A 19135-nucleotide genomic window follows, 5' to 3' on the forward strand; every position below is an offset into this window, starting at 1 on the left:
TCCCCACTCAGTCCCCACTTCGGACTAAGGTACGCAAATTCAGCTACGTTAATAACGTAGCTGAATTCGAAGTACCTTAGTCCGAACTTACCGCGGGTCCAGACGCGGCAGGGAGGCTCCCCCGTCGATGCCGCGTACTCCTCTCGCCGAGCTGGAGTACCAGCGTCGACGGCGAGCACTTCCGGGATCGATCCGGGATCGATTTATTGCGTCTTAACCAGAGGCGATAAATCGATCCCAGAACATCGATTGCCTGCCGCCGGACCCTCCGGTAAGTGAAGACATACCCTTGCAAGAGGAAAAGTTCCAACATCTCAACTCATGGCAAATGCACTCCTGGCCATTGCCAGTACTTGAGAGTATAACAAAGGTCCAAAAGAACACCTAAAGCGGGGAGCTCTCTCACCCCTGCTTTTGCTGGAATAAGCCTCAGCCTGCTCGCTCTTATTTATCCCTCTGCCTTGGTCAGGCACTGGGGAAAGCAGGGGCAGTACTATCCAGGCCAGCAAAAGAGAGATGGAGAAAAGACGATATTGTACAGTCAACGTATAAAATATGGAGAAGTGCAGATTTGTTATGCAATCCTTCCCCTTACCTTTTAATCTTAGAGAGTTTAGATTCTTCTGCTTGAATATATTCCTTTAAAGACTGCACCAGATCTTTCTCTGCATAAATCAGGTCTGTCATCTGACCTACAATGGAAGGAGAAACTTTATTACACAAGTAAAACAAGGGACTACTCTTTCCCACGGGCACAGAGGGGAAACATCCCAGACACTCTACAGCTAGTAGAACTGCTTGAAGAATCAACATATTGCAGGCTCAAGCAATTTACTACCTTGAGGCTAAAACGAGAAAAGCCTAGAGACTGGGACACAGAACTCCTGTTAAAACCAGGTGTCCAAATCCTCTAGGTGGCTTTGAAACTGTCAGCCTTAGTGTCTTCTGGAGGAACTTTGCTGTGACCCCTTCATTGCCTTTGAATGATTTTAATATTAGTTACTTGCACCTGTGTGCAGTCAAAAGAGATTTGGCATAATTACAGCTAGAAGCAACACAGTTAGTGGTCAAAATAATTGCCATGGCATCTGCTCTGCATGTGGACACAGATTAGGTCCTAGTGCGAGTTTATTAGTCAATGCCACATGCACTCGTTAGAACTGCAGTTCCTTGGTATGTGGCTTGCCAATGGTAACTGTGGAAACAACAAATGTAAAAGACTTACCGTCTGACGCTCTCAGTCTAACCGACGTGCAGACAGTCTCCTAATGGAGATTGCTAGTATACAAATCTTACTTCATTTTGCGTTTTACACATGAGAAGCCCTTGATTCTTTGGCAACCAAAGCTGAACACACACATAGATGATTTGATTGGACTGACAAACATAGCAGCAGATTTCTTTTCAGCATTACTAAGTAATTATGACTGATGCATAATTAAGCAGCAGTCCTAGGTAAAATCCAGAAATGAGTTCTGTTCAGCCTGGGTCAGACTGGCAAAGGGGGAAATATAAGGCAAGGAGAAGGTCGTTCACAACAACTGCATATCAAAAGTTAGCTTTAACTGCCAAGAAAAAAAAAAAGACTACCAAACAATCAGTTTCTATCTATTTTCATCACAGATATTTAAATGCAGCTTAGAGCAATCTGTTTTGTATGAGACTCAATAGGTTTTCTTCTGAGGAATTTTACAAAATAAAGCAGAAGTCTAATCAAGGCATGACGTCCATCCAGTGTAACTCCAGTGATTTAAATGGGGCATAAATCTTTCTGAAGCCATTAAAATCACAATTGAATATTGAGCACTATTCACAGTACAGCATTATAGATACAGAAGCATAAGTCCCACTGAAAGTTAATAGGACCTTGTCCTTCTCAATCTCTGAGGTGCTTTTGAACAATCTACCTGCATAAGCAACAGTGTTCTGAGGTCTGTATACTGAGACAGTGCTATTAAACAGAAGAAACTAATGAAGCCTGGGCTAGAATCATTAGTCTGATTGTTTTCAAAGTTTCCAGCTATTCTATGTGACATTTTTGATTAATTTACTGTACAATTTATAGGAGGACTTGAAAAGACTTGTTTTAAAGTAGGGGGTGGGGGTGGGGGGGAAACCACATGATTTTATTTTTGCCCTCTTTTTGCACCCAGCATGTGCAGTAACTGACATCTGTTGCAAAACAGCTTAAAGTAATTCTCACTGCAGAATGTTGTTTGTTTGTTTTTTAAAATCGGTCACACTGAAGAGAGGGAAGCAGAAACAATTCAGCCATAGTATACAAATTCCACTTTAATCATACAAGTAAAATACATTCTGTAACTTTTCATCTGTGTGCAGTTCAAATGAGGGAATACAGATTTACTAGAAGCAATTATCAATCCTGTCTGTGGTTCATCTTCATCTGTCCATAAATGGAACTTTTCAAAAACTATCTATTTAAGTTGGGCAATGTGTAAGCCTAGTCATTGTGTCCAAGGTCAGAGAGAAACAGTCATAATGATATTGGCAAGAAATGCTAGTGAATTTACCCTGAAGCTTTGTTACATGTTGTTAAATTTCATGTGAAGTAGTGTGAAAAGGATACAAGTCATCACTCTTTGTGTATTCAAAACTACCATATTAGGCTCCCAAATTCTAAGAAGTTCTTACACGTAAAAAGATTTTTTTTTTTTTTATTAAAAAGGTTTCCTAGCTACTCAGTGATTTAGCATTAAACCTTCCGGGGTAAGGTTTAAGTGCCATCTTCAAGCCAGAATAGGTACGCAATGCCAATTAACAGCAAAGAATGAGTCATCTTTTCCCTTTGCATGGTTTATTCAAAACTGAGGCCCTGTCTGTAGGAGAGAAATCTGCACCAGTTTGCTCATCACTGGTGAGGCTTAAAGGGAGTAAGTGGCCCCGGCACAAAACCTGCTCTACACTATTGCATTAGGCTTGCAATGGTGTAACATTCTCTAACGTAAACCCTGTCTGATGCGGTTACAGTTTGAGGCTTACCAAAAGAGAACCTTCTTTGTGTGCACTAACGAATTTTATACACTGTGCTCCAACATCAGGTTATTTTGTAGCGACTCTTTCCTTACCGATAGAGGTGAAAAATTCAGCTTGCGTGTGCCATGTGCAGCTAATGCAGGTCAAGAGCAGTGATAGTACCCAGGACTTCATCTTCAATCAGGCTGGGATCTGCAGGATATTAGGAGAGGGAAAAAATCAATACCCTGTGTACAAATAACTCTCAGATACCCTAATGAGGATGAGTCAAAAATCCCGAATTATAACAGAAACAGGATCTAGGTGAGTGGTGGGCAACCTGCGGCCTGTCAGGGAAATCCACTGGTGGGCCGTGAGAACATATTTACATTGACTGTCCACAGGCACAGCCGCCCGCAGCTCCCAATGGCTGTGGTTCACCGTTCCCAGGCAATGGGAGCTGCGGGAAGTGGTGGCCAGCACATCTCTGAGGCCCGCGCCGCTTCCCACAGCTCCCATTCCTTAAAAATCCCTTCCTCAAATGTAGAGGCTCTGTTATTCAAAAATACAGCCAACAGGATGATAGCTGGCACCCCCCTCATGATCACTGTTGGAAACTCTACAGTAGCACTGTTCTGCACTGCCCCATGCAAGGCCTGGTTTGGTCTATATAGTGACAGAGATAAGGCAGGACACAGAAGAGATGCACCTGTCTGAAGGGAAATGAGATCAAGTGTCACACAGATTCCAGACCTGGAGGAAGTTTTTATTTTTTTAAACAAGAACAGGATTAAAAGGGTGGGGGGTTAGCAATAGGAGAGGTGCATTTCAAGAAGAATGGTATCCTGGGAAGAAGTGTCGCTCTCACCCCTATTCCAGTGCACGGGGACTCAAGACCGCAAAAGCATCATTAAAAAAAAAAAAAGTACTAGTGAAGTATTTAAAATCAGAATGTTTTATTTTTATGCACCTGAAGCTAATTTTAGCTCTGATGAAAGCAAAAGCAAATTTTTTGACTTCAGTGATGCAGTCTAATGGCCTCTGCATGAGATTAAGGATCTGATATTTCTCCCACTAAAGTAAATGGTAAAACTCCCTTTGATTTCAGTGTATGATTTTGAGCATTGGCTTTGCCTTTGATTCACTGGTGAACTTCTTAACCTCTGCATGTCTGTTTTTCCCACTCACGTAAAGCATGCACCTCTCAGGCTTGTGGAGAGAATTAGCTCTGCCCCTCTTCACCTATCCCTCTACTATGAGCCTGTCTTCTTGCTCCAGCCGCATGGCCGCTTTCCAGCCTCTCCCCACCCAACAATCAGGAGCTCGCTCCCATGCAGAGTTGGGCTGAGGGCTAGTAGGGGGGTAAGGCTGGCTGCATAGGGTGTGCCACCACTTAACGTTGGAAAACAGGGCAGAACTCACTGCAGGCAAAAGCCCAACCTTCCCTTACGCTCTTCCAGAGAGTGCATGACAGAGGATATGGGAGGGAACCAGGACGCAACCAAAGCAGGCTGAAAGGCCAATGGCAGCGGGCAAGTGAGTTAGGAGGACCAAGTACCCTGCAGGAGGGCACTCTAGGAGCTGCAGTTAAATTGGTGTTGAATCCCGGCCACTGAACACGGTGGAAGTCTGTACTATATGTGCTAGGGTTACCATACGTCCTCTTTTTCCCGGACATGTCCGGCTTTTCGGCAGTCAAACCCCCGTCCGGGGGGAACTGCCAAAAAGCCGAACATGTCCGGGAAAATGGCGGCTCTGCTCCTCCCCGACTCTTCGGCTCTGTTTAAGAGCCGGGCTGCCCAAGCGCTACTGGCTTCGGGCAGCCCCGTGCCTCCAGACCCTGTGCTGCCGGAGCCCGGGAGGGGAAGTGCCCGGCTGGGGGCGCAGGGTCCGGAGGCATAGGGGCTGCCCAAAGCCCGAGCGCTACCGGCTTCACGGTTTGCTGGGCTCCAGCTGCGCTGGGGAAGCGCCGGCTGGGGGCGCAGGGTCTGGGGCTGCCCGGCAAACCCTGAAGCCAGTAGCACTGGGGCAGCCCTTTCCCCCTGGCTGGGAGTGGAAGGGAGGGGAGGGCGGAGTTAGGGTGGGGAAGGGGCGGAGTTGGGGCGGGGCTAGGGTGGGGAAATGGGCGGGGCCAGGGCCCGTGGAGGGTCCTTTTTTTTTATTTATGAGATATGGTAACCCTAATATGTGCAAGCTGGAGGTCATCCTGCAGGAAGGTCTTTCTGGGAACTGACTGTTGTCAGAGTGTTGCTGATGCCTATCCCAGACAGCATGCTCATTGCAAAGACTCTGAGGCTCAACAAACCTCAACATTACCTTAAAAAAGGGGGTTACTTTAGACTCATCATAAGCTATGGACTATCCTGTTTGCGACTGTTCCTTTTTGTGCCCCATCTGATATGAAATAATTTGCAAATACAACCTGCTTTGAAAATACAATACCCCTTCAACGATATAGAAAAACAATGACTAAGACAAAGAGTCACTTAAGTTTGCACGCTTACTGCAAAAACCCAGGACAAAGTGCCACTGCACTGCTCTCAGGCTAAGAAACGAGCAAACAGCAAAGTACGATGATTCAATGCCAAATGGTTGAGTTAATACCACAGTAATACCATGCAGAGAACCAATTAAATGCCAGCTCCGTTTTCTGCTGTTTATATTATTATATTCATAAACTATTGTTCAGTTTTTAAAACAAACCTCCCCCCATCCCCTTTGCAAATCCATTGGAAGAATCTGAAATATTTACTGCAATATGTATATCGGGTGCATACATGTGCAAGTGTGAGAACATCGTCTCAATTGCGTCATATTGAATATTTTTTCAATGCCATGTGTTTTAGAGCTGTTATGTTTCAGACGCATGTTTTACTGCAAAGCTATTACACAGGTAATCTGAGCACTAAGCAAAGCTGAATGAATAGTGCCATGAAGAGGTCTGCCAATACTAAGGCCACAGTAAGTGAAATAGCAGAACAGAAGAGTGAGTCAAGAGCACTCAGAAGATACATGCACTTGGATATATTAAACCCTGGCTGTCCAGCTGCATAGCTTGTTCTTGTTTCCCAGAGCGTTTTTCTGGATTCATCACACACAGTTTGGCCAAGTGACTATGAACGAATTTTCCACTTAAAACAGCATAACCCTCCATTCCCTACTCCCAACATTCTCTTGTTGTTCAGGACATCTGCCAAGAACAATAAAATTTACCAAATCTAGCAGCTTTGCCATCACAGGCAGAGAAAGAATCAGTAAACAGGAACACTCAATAAACACAGAAATCAATTCTTGCTTGAACAAGAGGAAGATACCTGTCTGTAGGGGGTTAAATATTGTTTACAGGCATTCTTTGCACAGCTGCTACATCTCAAACACCAGAGCCAACACCTCCTCACTGCAGCCTGAAAACAATTCTTGCAAATATGTTTTTGGAGAGAAGACTGTACACCCACACACATGACAGCTCAAACATCTTAGGGATTCAGAAACCCTGTAACCGAGACCAAGACACTTGGAAATAAAACTAACCTGTGCGTTCAAGCCGAGAGAGAAACGCAAAACTATGGTTTTCAATAAATGCTTCGAATTCAGCAATAAGAAGAAAGCTATTTAGGGCAACTATTTCCCATATACACCCTTTCTCTTAGGCTGGCTTTGTATCAAAATTATCTTTGAAAGCGGAAAATGTCATAGAATCATAGAATATCAGAGTTGGAAGGGACCTCAAGAGGTCATCTAGTCCAACCCCCTGCTCAAAGCATGTCACATTCGTTGAGGCAACATTTAGGATTTCCTTTTATTTGCTTAAACCTTCTCACCTTCATCTGTAACAGACTTGGGAAAGACTTCAAAAGCATGCTCTTATTGGCCCCAGTTCATCCATAGGCCTGTGCAAAGCCCAGTGCAATAAGAAGAGGAGAGGCATCTTGTATCGCCTCTGTGCTGGGGCTACTGAATGACAGTTTGATCCTGGGTGCGGTTTAGGGCAATTGTACCCAAGCTGCCATGGGTCTTGTGGCAGCTGGGAAAATGGCCAAGCTGTCATGGCAAGTGTTGCTGGCAGAGGGACTCTGGGAGGCATGTTCACCCAACAACTGATGCCTATTCCCCTACCTCATTTGAGGTACGGTTCTTATTTCACACTGGTGAGAATCAGAAGTAACTCCATTGAAGTCAATGGAGCTGCACCACCGTAACACCAGTGTATGGGCAATCAGAGTCAGGCCTTAGTATCTTGAATTTTTCCTTCCACCCCAAACACCCCTGGATAACTGCACTCAACAGTCAAACCTAAAGGATGTTGCGCAAACACTTGGCTTCTCTGTAACTGCTAAATCTCAGTGAATCACTGCTCCTGCTGAGAAGAATGCTCTGTTGTACTTCTGAAACTGCTGGCAGAAAGAAAGAGGCTTTCATATACAGTCAGGATAGGAAGGCCACAGAGGAGGCAGGAATAGAATTCTCTACCCAAGTTACAGAATTGAATTCTCCCCATAATGTTACTTTGAAATGCTACTGAAATTAGGGATGTAAATATCATTTAAAAAGTTAACCATTTAAATGATTAAAATTATATCGTTTAACCGATTAGCTGATTAAAGGGAGAGGGGCTAGCACTACTCCAGCCGGCGTGACCCGGGGCTGCTCCAACCAGCGCAGCGGGGGCTGGGGTTGACTGGCCCGGGGCAGCTGGGGGTTAGCGGTTAGGGTGGGTTAATGGTAAGACTAATGCTTACCAGTTAACCGGTTAACTGTTTAATATTTTACATCCCTAATTGAAATGTGGATCTGACCTGCAAAGGGCACGTCACTTTCGTGTCCAGGAGGGCTATGCACACTGAATTCTTCCTGACTTTCAGGGTCAATAACCACAAGCGGCTCAATCCAACTCCCATTCATCCTAATGGAAGGACTCCCATTGCTCAGCTGGGCTCAAGAAAATCACATGGCTGCTAAGTATTCTGCTCCTTTGGGTCCTGTGCCTGCCTGCAACTCAAACGTACTCTCCCCCCTTCTCAGGCAGTAGAACCAGACAGGGAAGCCACAACTCAATCACCAGAGACCCTCGCCCTCGTAAGGAAGCAGCAGCTCAGAGCACAAATATCCCTCGCTCTTCCTTGGAGCACTGCAACACTTTCAGCTCCCGAGTTAAAACAGTTTAAGTAGCTTTAGGATGAATTTCACAAGTGCATTTGAAGTAAGACACACAGGAGAAAGTTGTTAAAAAAAATGATTTTTTCCCCTTGATACATCAGCAATCTTTCATTTCGTTGTTACAATGATTCATCTTCAGATGGTTTGCATTATACTCTGTATTTACTTTACTTTTTGAAACCGCATTATAAAACAAGCTGCAACGGGATCCTTATGGTGCCGCTAGTATCCTGGACTTTCAAATTAATTATCTTTTGGCTGATGATTCAGGCTCCTTGGTGTCAATTTTCTCTTTCCAGTCAGAGAGAATGTCGTGCACAGATGAACAAGATGTAAGTCGGAGAAAATCTCCCCCTTCCCTGAGAAGTTAGCATCATCTTAGTGCTTAGCCAAATGTTAATTCCTTCAACCAGCCTCAGAATTTACGTGGCTTTCACATGGAGGCCAACCAATTTATCAGATTACATGAAGATATATTGAAATTGGGTCATAATGAGGTCAGTTTATGTAAAATTTAAAATCACAATCTCACTTCATGCCACAAACCAAAAGGTAACACCAGAATAACAACTTCTGCGGTTTGAAATGCTCCCCATAATCACACAGGCCAGAAGATTCTTTGATTCTTAATGTGAGCAGAGAGTAGAAAGTAATTCACCCGGCATATATCAAGTGTTGCTCCCTGACTCTGTTCATGAGCAAGACTCTTTAAAAAGACCATACATTTTCTCATCTTATCTGCTGAAACCTATAGAAACACAGATGTCCACATGCACTCCGTATATGTCCTCCCTTTATATATATATATTTAAAACACATTTGGTTTTACCTGTGGCTCAATTTTCAGCACCAATTTTGGGCACCCAGAACTGCACCACCTGAAATTATTGGGAGTAGGTGTGTGAAGCCATTCTGAAAACCAGGCCCCAGAACTTTATTCCTTCGTGGCAGAAAACTTTTTTCAGTTACCTCCTTTGTCTCAGGAACATGACTGTCCTACTTAAATCATGGCACAAGAATCGGGAGGTGGGCCTTCGAGAATTCAAAAGCCGGCTACCAACAGATTTGGGAGGCCAGGGTTCAATTCCCTGCTCCACCATAGACTTCCTGTGTGACTTTGGGCAAGTCACTTAATCTCTGTGCCTCAGTTTGCCATCTGTGAAATAGAGATAATAGCACTTCCCTCCCTCACAGAGAGTTGGGAAGATACATACCGAAGATTGTGAGGCTCTCAGATAGTATGGCAATGGAGGCGGTCTAAGTACCTAAAATAGATAGAAGAGCCAGACAGATGTGGGCAAGAGAGTACTACATATGTAACAAATCTATGGCCAATAAGGAACTTTACAACTGTCAGGAACTGTGCATCAACACCACTCATCAGGAATAGAACTCAGATTCTCCTGCTTCAAAAAGCACAGATGTCTAGAAGAGAATCTGTGTTAGCTCTTAGCAGTACAGGGCCTAAGTCACAGAGTTGAGTAGTTCCAATTGTATCCAGCAGAGGGCTACAGTGCATATACATCCCAACTAAGTAACGGCACATACTTGGTTAAAGTAGTTTTCATAATAAAATCACGTCACGTACACAACATATGATCTATTCATTTCTTCCACATTTATTTTAGAGCACAGATTTTTTCTGTAATGATATAAAATTAACTATGCTACAAAAGAGACTGCAGTTCTCTTGCTATTAGTTAGGTCCCAATCTTGCACTCCCAGCATACGCAATGTACAAAGGTAGAGGGCACTGCAAGATAGATTGTTTCTTGTTATATGGTATCCTAAGCATGGCTTTGGAGCTGTGCTCTGGCTCCGATCCAGCTCCAGGCAAAAACCAGCAGCTCCACTGCTCTGGAGCGCCGTGCTCTGCTCCAAAGCCCTGATCCTAAGTCCCATTAATACCCCGGATCAGCAGGCAGCGATCGATCTATCGGGGATCGATTTATCGCATGTAGTGTAGACGTGATAAATCGATCCCCGATCGCTCTCCCGTCGACTGCTGAACTCCACGGGGGAGCCATGGCCATCGATCCAGTGCCGCGAGGACACGAAGTAAGTAATTTTAATTTGATCTAAGATACGTCGACTTCAGCTACGCTATTCTCGTAGCTGAAGTTGCGTATCTTAGATCGATCCCGATCCCTCCCCCTCCCCGCCCCCAAGTGTAGACCAGGCCTTACTTTACTCACCCAACTGCAGTAAGCCAGCACTGAACAGCAAGTAAAGGTTGAAGTTTGGGCTCTATTCTGTACTTACTCAACAGACTTGAAATTTACCTCAAAACCAAAGCCAAAATAAATGTTACTTCCAACGTGTATCTAAATTTAAACTATCATGGTGCACTCTAACCAGCCTGACAAACAAAGAACTAACTGTTTCAAAGGCATACATGGCTACAGACTGCCTGCTGGTATTTACTTCAGAGGCGTGGCCCAAATACAAAGCCATGAAGAGAGGTCAACACTTGTACAAATAGCAATTTAAGGTTGAACTGTTGTCTGAGCCAACTCTGCACACTTTCCCCACATGCCATTTCTGCATCCGATGCATCAGCATTCTCGCTTACAGGAGCAGAAAGGACAAACAGTGAAGTACTAAATTAGGGTCACCATCCATCCGTATTTCCCCAGACACGTCCGGCTTTTGAGTCTCTAAATAGCTGTCTGGGAGGAACTGGTAACAAGGTTAAAACATCCGGGTTTTTTTTCTCCCTCGCCTCCCTCCCTCCCTCCCATGCAGAGTGCGGCTGCTGATTGGGCAGCTGGGCCGATTAAGTCGCTCCCATTGGCCTCCAGCAGCCAGTGCCCTACCCTGCTCCCCCCTCCCTCTGTCTGCAGCCCTGTGTAACACACAAACCGACCCACCGGGCAGCGTGTTTTGCCTACACGTGGAGCCAGAATGGTAAGGGGAGTCCGGGGCAGTAAGGGAGCGAGGGAGTGTTGGATGGGTCCCCGGCCTCCACCTGCCACCCCCCCTCCATGCGTTCCCCCCCCCCACATGGACCTCCCCCCCTTCCTGCCTCTCCCTTGCCTGCTTGTACTGCCAGAGCCAGCAGCAACTGCTTTCTCCTGCCCCCGGGTCCTAGTGTTCCCCATCCACTAATGGGAAGACAGGCTGCCCTTACCCCGCCCTTCCACCCTAGCCCCAAGCCTCTCCAACGCCCCAAACCCCTCAGCCCGAGCCCTCATCCCCCCACACCCTAATCCTCTGCTCCATCCCTGAGCCTCCTCCTGCATCATGAACCCCTCATCCCCAGCCCCAGCCAGAGCCCTCATCCCCCCACACCCTAATCCTCTGCTCCATCCCTGAGCCCTCTCCTGCATCATGAACCCCTCATCCTCAGACCCACAGCCCTCACCCCTGCATCCCCTCCTGCCCTCAAACTCCCTCCCAAAGCCTGCACCCCCTCCCTTTGCACCGCCTCCCACCCCCAAACTCCATCCCAGAGCCTGCACCCCTCACGCCCTCCTGCACACCCACCCCTTGCCCCAGCCCGGAGCCTGCACCCAGCACCCAAACTCTATCCCAGAGCCTGCACCCTGCACCCCTCCTGCACCCTAATCCCCAGCCCAGACCCTGCACCCCAGACCTTCTCCCCCCACCTAACCCCCCTCCCAGAGCCTTAGGCGGGGGGGGGTGTTCTGGGCACCACCAAAATTTCTACAACCCTGCCACCCATGCGAGTGGATAAGGGTCGGGGCAGTCAGGGGACAAGAAGCAGGGGGGGTTGGGAAGTGGGAGGGAGTGGATGGGGGTGGGGCGGGGCTAGGGCGGGACTTCCTCCCCCCAGTGTCCTCTTTTTTGATTGTGGAAATATTGTAACCCTAACTAAACCCACCATGTAATTTCATTTTTCCTCCATCAACAGACAATAGACTTTCTCTGCTTCGAAAGCAGATGCCATCAAATGCCAACCTGCTGTCAATCTGGGTGGATTCCGCTACAAGACTAATGATTTTTAAACGGATAATACAGACAAAATATAAATGTCCCGCACACAGCCAAATGCCAAGGGCTGTGCTGAATCGTAGTTAGGATTTTAGGATGTTGGGAGGTGAGTATACTATGCTTAGAAAGCTCAAAAAGCAAAGCCATCACAAAATACTCCACTTAGCAGGATTTTAATGAGGTCAGCTGAAAAGCATTTGCAAACTAGAGCAAATCATATTAAGCATCTTCTTTAAGTTACAACTTTGCTATCATATGCACTAATTGCCAATAGATTAGATAGCACAGAAGCCCTCATTATTATTATGATCTCTATCCAGGGGGTGGTCCCTAAGGCTATAAGGTGAGCCTAGGACAAATTCATTACTGCTGTAATTCAGATGTACTCATGAGACCTACACTTGCCTGGGCCAACTGTAAATTTGCCCACAGCAATGGAAACGGAGTCTGGATTTATCACACCGCAGTGCAGAACTCTAGCCACCAGACTGTACTTTAGAACCCTCTATTGAGGCAGTTCATAGCATGAGATCATCCAGCTGCATGCAGGCAGCTCTCGTTAACAAAAATGGGGTCTTGTTGGCTCTTGATGTCATCTGCCTCTGCACCGATGAGCCTTCCCCCACCCAACCCCTAGATAACCATTTTCTGGCTGACACGTCCTTTGCATCCAAGGCATCACACTCGTCTCCACATGCCTGCATCACCAGCTTCCTTGCCAAAGCCTCTAATGTGCATCTGCAAATAATTAAAAACTACATGCCCAACAACCAATAAAGTAACTTGTTTGCCTTTGTTTTTCAAAACAGACCGAAGAAAAATGCTGTTTGTTTGCATGCACTGATATTGACAGTGTCTTTATTCAAATTTGCATGGGCTTCCTTCAGTGTAAAACAGATCTTGTGATATCCCTAGTTATGTAACCTTAAGAAATAGCAACATCTGGATTAACTTCTGATCGCTCCTTTAAATCATAGGTGAAAAAATATTTAATTCTTGGCAGTAAAAAAAAAAAGAGAGAGAGAGAAGTCACACCAATCTTAGGAGCAGGAGTCCTGCCCATCATTTCCCCTTTGATAACAGCAAGCTCATCTCATATTCAACACAATCATCTGTAGAGTGTTAAATGCCCCCAAACAAGCTGTACCATAAGCGGAGAGGTTGTTGACCAAACTACATGTTGTTAACCCCTGTTGCAGCTTGCCAAGTCTTTTCAATCCTGAAGTGCAACTGAGTTCCTGCACATAGCCCATAATTTTAATGGATCAAAATCTCTCAGATAAACTTACAAATTCTCTGGGAACGTTCAAAATAAAAGCTCATTTGAAAATGCATTAAGTGTTCAGTAAAGGTTAATTTAAAACATATCAGGAAGCATTTATTTTTCTTTCTACGTTATCAGGAGGACAAAGCAAAATAAAGAAACAGACACCTTTAGGACAGCACAGAGTCTGAGTCTATTCCGGCATGGCAGCATCCTACTTCCCCACAAATATAAAATCCTATACACAGAACCAGTCACAGAAAATAAAACCTATCTACATGTTTATATTTTACTCCTTAGAAATCTGCCATCACGAACAGTGTGGCAAATATAAATGTACCAGTTGTCTTATGTAAACAAGTCTAGAAATGGAAAATTCTTTGGACTAATAGCCCATATATTACCCTTGACTATTAACTCCTTTAATATTTGTGGGAAATAAAGGCCCAAATATTCAATGATGCATGAATTTGAGTCAGGGCTGCAGCAAAATAAAGTTAAAGAAGTTAAGAAGTAAGCAAAAGGCCAGACCTTCATCCATTAAACTTCAGTGCTATGCTGATTTACAGCAGTCCAGGACTTCTGCCTGTCAAGTACTAGCTATGGCCAGCAGTCACCGTGTACACAAGAGGGATTGTTTCCTGGGTTGCACAATGTCACACAGCTGCAGGAATTGGTGCCTGTGGGGTCCTTTTCAGCTTACTTCTATCCTCCCAGTGCATCTATAAAGTGAAGCTATCAGGAGTTTTATTATGGGAAACGCTTTGTGTCAAAGTCTATTTGGAGTACTGAACCTTCAGGTCTGATAATGTGGGGGATTAACTGGCAACGATATGAAACCCAAGTAAAAGGTGTCCTGAACTGACAGACTCGCCACTGCATACAGAAATCCAAATATTCAGGCTATCTGATTTGCCTCTTACTGATACCATTGCTCATAGCAGCAGCTGGGGGAGCACATCATTGTTTCTAGGCCTGGACGGCAGACAGCTCTTCGTCTTCCACTGCTCAAACATTTTCTACACACTATTCCAAACAGAAGATAGCCTACTACTGCAACCAGAGTTAGCAGAGTTACTCCTTTAACTCACGTTGCAGAGATCTTTGCCGTGGTTCAGTGTTCAGAATGGGTGTGATACTCCTCTCTTCCCTCCCCCCTTTGGAATGTGGGGGTATTTGGGTGGACAGTTCCCCCTATGGCCAGATGCTGAGCTGGCAACTAACTTCCATTTGGAGGGTGACACCTTCCATTTGGAGGGTGCACTCTAAAAAAATCTCAGCACCCGCAGTTATACAATTTAGGTGTAGACCCTCCTAGCACATTTCAATAATACAGGACTACAAGTAAACTATTCCAGGGGCTCCCTCCACCCAATTACTAACATATATAATAAACATTTTTCAGCTGCTGGGTTATCTTTATCAACTCCTACCAGAGTGCTCTCAAACGCTCTCAGGCCTGGGAAACGAATGGGCCTCACAACCCTGGAGGTTGATAAAGGAGGACCGTTTCAGAGCAGGTTCCAAAACTGAGGGGCCCTCACAGAGAAGGCTCTGCCAACTGCCCCTGCTTTCTTACACAGACAAGAGAGTGAGCTGGACCCTTGGGCTGGCTTCCAAACCAGGCAGAAAGAGAAGTGAAGAAGAAACTAATGGCAGATGTCACAAACAGGAGGGCTCAGAAGGGATAGAAAAGGAGAGTGAAAGAGAGAGAGAACAGAGCAGGGAGAGGTAAGGAGAAGAGAATAAAACCATTGAAGGCAAAAATAAATAGGGAGAGGACAAATCTGATGTCTTGTCTACACACACAATTTGAACCAGTTTAACTTAAACAGATTTAGTTAAAGCAAGTGCAAACCCCTGTATGGACACTTATTTTTGTTCAAGCCAGATTTATTTCTATTTAACTTATAACTAGGAACTGGTTTAGGCTAAACCAAAATAAGAGTGCCCACACAGGGGCTTGCACCAGTTTAACTAAGCTAGTGCACGCTTGTATGTGGACATAACCTAAGAAAGAAAGGACGTCTCGGATTGACACTGCCTGCCACTTTGTGTCAATGATACTTGTGCAAAGTGCTACTCTTCTGACCTGGAAATGTCTCCCACTGTTTTTGCACAGGTGTAAGCGGTGACACAGAGTGCCAACCATGGGAGAATCAGGCCCCGCACTTTATGGTGGTGGGGGTGTTTTACAGGACATTTGTTTTGAATGACATTTTGAATCTGTGATTTAACAGTAGTTTGTCTGTTTCTAGCTAACCTGAAAATCATCCTGCTTAGGGCATACGGGGGTGACAGACTTTAAAGACCAGAAGGTACTATTATGACCATCCTATATAACACTGCTCAGACATTAACCCACCAGTTCCTTAGTGAGACGAACAGCTGGTAGATGAACTAGAGTATACCTTTCAGAAAGACAGGCAGTCATGATTTAAAGACTCCAAGTGATGGAGAATTTACCACATCCTTTATGAAGCTGTTTCAATGATTAATAACTCACTGGAAAAATATGTAATTTTTTAAAATTCCAGACATTGCTTCATGCTATCCCTTCATGTTATCCCCTTCGCTAGACTGAATGTCAGACAACAGGACTCTTCAACACACTGAGGGATTTACAGGTCACCCTAATTTTTTTTTTTTTTTTTTTTTTTTTTTTTTTTTTACAGAAAGTTGGCAGCAATGCAGCTGGCTCCCCATCTTTTTTCTTTGGACACCTGTTTCTACCCCATCCATAAGAAATCCTTCAAGGAAGCAACTGCAGGCCACTGCCCCCTGGGCCCAGACATGAGACTGGCTCCAAACTGCCTGTTGTAGGACAGGCTCTGGAAAATTCCATCCATCAACCCCAGAGAAAACTCCTAAGGCATAAGGACGGGGATGGAGAATAATACACAAATGTGATCACAGAATCATAGAACTGGAAAGGACTTCAAGAGGTCATCCAGTCCAGTCCCCTGCACTTGTAGCAGTATTATCTTGACCATTCCTAGATCATGCCATTATGAAATGTATATATACAAAGTGCAACCTCATCTGGAATATGGCATGCAGTAGTGGGCACCCCATCTCAAAAAAGGTATTACAGAGAGAAAGGATGCAAGTAAAAGCAATAATAACTCTTCTATGAAGAGAAATTGAAGAGATTTGGATGGTTACCTTTTAGAAAGACAATAGATAAGAGGGGACATGATCTAAGTATACAAAATAATGAATGGTCTAGAGAAGGGAGATTGGGACCTCTTGTTCATCTAGCTGCTACCTCACAAGAGCCAGGGGACTGCCAATGAAATTAAAAGGTATCAATTTGGAATTTGCTAAGAGGAAATACTTCTTCACTTAACCCATAATTATACTGTGGAATTCACTGCCACAGGACGTCACCGAAGCCATGAACTTACTAACAATCAAAGAGAGCCTGGACAGCTACAAGGATAACAAGAATAGCCAGAAATACACAAAATTTAGGAAGGAATACAAAACTGCAGGCTTCAAGGCTTAACCTCAATCTCTAATTATTAGGGGCTACTTCTTTTGAAGCATCTGGTTCTGGCCACTGTCAGAGGCAGGATAGTGGACTAGACAGACCCTGGTCTAAGCCGGTGTGATAATTCCTATGTCCCAACATGCCTCAAGCGCAGTGCAGACGTGCTGACTGCTCGCTGGTGTGTCAGTCCCATCCACAGGAGCTGGCACAAGTCTCCTTTCCTGAATTTTCCCTAGGAGGAGGAAAGGAACCAGGCCTAATTGGGGAAGGCGGGGGGGGGGGGGGGTTTCAGACTGGGGATTACAAGGATACAAGGAGACACTTCTCGTCTACCCTCCTCACCCTGACACCTCCATGGGGCAGGTACCCTGAGAGGGGTCTCTGGTTTTCATCTCCCACCCCAGCCTGCCCCTGGGGGTCCTGCCCAGGGAGTTCCACTCTTCCCACTCCGCCCCGTAACACTCCCCCCCCCCACACACACACATCCCCCTTCCTGGGCAAGGGTCAACACCCAGCGAGCTGGGCGACAGGGCCAGGGGTCTCCACCCTTCAAGTCCTCCACCCCTCTTGGTCTCCCCCACTCCACCCCACGGGGCGAACGGATTTACCTGCTGGAGGCTGCTAGCGGGGGTGTCTCCTCTCGGGTCACTGCGCGGCCAATGCCCCTACAAACACAAAGCAGAGAGGAGTTTGCACGGGGCAGCCCCGTCCCCGTGCGAGGCCGGATTGTCCCCCCCACCGGCTCCCTAGGGGCTCCCCCCCCTTGCGCCGCTTTCCCACCGGATCTCGCCGGTGGCTCCACGTTCCTCCTGCTACGCCGGGAGGGCGCCCCGCAGCGCAGCGGCCCCGCACCCCGAAAGTTAGCAACAGCCCCGGCCTCCCCTTCTGCCTGGAGCCCGGTGCCCAGCGCCCCCGGCTCACCAGCCACACGCCGCCCGCGCCCTGCCTTCCAGAACAGCCGCGGCACCTCCGGAGGCAGCCCCCGCTCCGCCTCCTGCCCAGACACTGGCTGCTCCCCTCAGCTCCCTGCACAGCCTCCAGACGGGACCGTAATGCTTGGAATAGCTGCAGCCCCGCAACCGCGAGGAGACGCGAGCCGGCTGGTGGGGGCCGGCGGGGGAGGAGTTCTTGTCCTACTTTCAGGGGACATGGCGAACAATTGCTCACCATGGTCTTAGTAACACCCTTTAACATATTTGAAGGCTATTATCAGGTCCCCCTTCCTTTTTCTTTTCACAAAACTGGGTTTTCTCTTCCAAACTTCAAGTATCAGAGGGGTAGCCGTGTTAGTCTGAATCTGAAAAAAGCAACAGAGGGTCCTGTGGCACCTTTAAGACTAACAGAAGTATTGGGAGCATAAGCTTTCGTGAGTAATAGGGTTACCATACGTCCGGATTTTCCCAGACATGTCCGGCTTTTGGGGGTTCAAATCCCCGTCCGGGGGGAAATCCCCAAAAGCCGGGCATGTCCGGGAAAATCGGGAGGGAGGGATGGAGGGCTCGGGCGGGGCCTCTTTGGCCGGGCCGGTGCGGGGCTGGGCCGGGGTCGCGGGGCCGGGGGCATGGTGCCGGGCCAGGCGCGGGGCCGGGCGGGGAGCCGGGGGCGCGGTGCCGGGCCGGGAGCCGGGCGGTGCGCCGGGCCGCGGGCCGGGGTAGCGGGGGGGGTGCGCGGGGCCGCGAGCCGGGCCGGGGTAGCGGGGGGGTGCGCGGGGCCGCGAGCCGGGCCGGGGTAGCGGGGGGGGGTGCGCCGGGCCACGGGGCCGGGCGGGGAGCCGGTCCGGGGTAGCGGGGGGGTGCGCCTGGCCGCGGGGCCGGGCGGGGAGCCGGTCCAGGGTAGCGGGGGGGTGCGCCGGGCCGCGGGCCGGTCCGGGGTAGCGGGGGGGGTGCGTGGGGCCGCGAGCCGGTCCGGGGTAGCGGGGGGGGTGCGCCAGGCCGCGGGGCCGGGCGGGGAGCCGGTCCGGGGTAGCGGGGGGGGTGCGCCGGGCCGCGGGGCCGGGCGGGGAGCCGGTCCGGGGTAGCGGGGGGGTGCGCCTGGCTGCGGGGCCGGGCGGGGAGCCGGTCCGGGGTAGCGGGGGGGTGCGCCGGGCCGCGGGCCGGTCCGGGGTAGCGGGGGGGGGTGCGCCGGGCCGCGGGGCCGGGCGGGGAGCCGGTCCGGGGTAGCGGGGGGGGTGCGCCGGGCCGCGGGGCCGGGCGGGGAGCCGGTCCGGGGTAGCGGGGGGGTGCGCCGGGCCGCGGGGCCGGGCGGGGAGCCGGTCCGGGGTAGCGGGGGGGTGCGCCTGGCCGCGGGGCCGGGCG

At 48.0% G+C, this 19135-nt stretch overlaps 1 protein-coding gene across 3 annotated transcripts in view; it reads right to left on the bottom strand.

Moving 5' to 3' along the window:
• P4HA2 (prolyl 4-hydroxylase subunit alpha 2) overlaps positions 1–17860 on the bottom strand; it is a 52888-nt gene extending 35028 nt beyond the window's left edge. For all 3 annotated transcript variants that reach the window (XM_054037764.1, XM_054037765.1, XM_054037766.1), the window contains exons 1-4: positions 17763–17860; positions 17450–17506; positions 3087–3186; positions 596–692 (exon numbers count right to left, since the gene is read on the bottom strand). In XM_054037764.1, the coding sequence (XP_053893739.1) occupies positions 596–692; positions 3087–3168 (179 nt within the window). In that variant the 5' untranslated portion in view covers positions 3169–3186; positions 17450–17506; positions 17763–17860. The remainder of the gene's footprint in view (positions 1–595; positions 693–3086; positions 3187–17449; positions 17507–17762) is intronic.
• Between the last annotated feature and the right edge of the window lie 1275 nt (positions 17861–19135).

Source organism: Malaclemys terrapin, chromosome 8, assembly GCF_027887155.1.
Source record: "Malaclemys terrapin pileata isolate rMalTer1 chromosome 8, rMalTer1.hap1, whole genome shotgun sequence".
Taxonomy (NCBI): domain Eukaryota; kingdom Metazoa; phylum Chordata; order Testudines; family Emydidae; genus Malaclemys; species Malaclemys terrapin.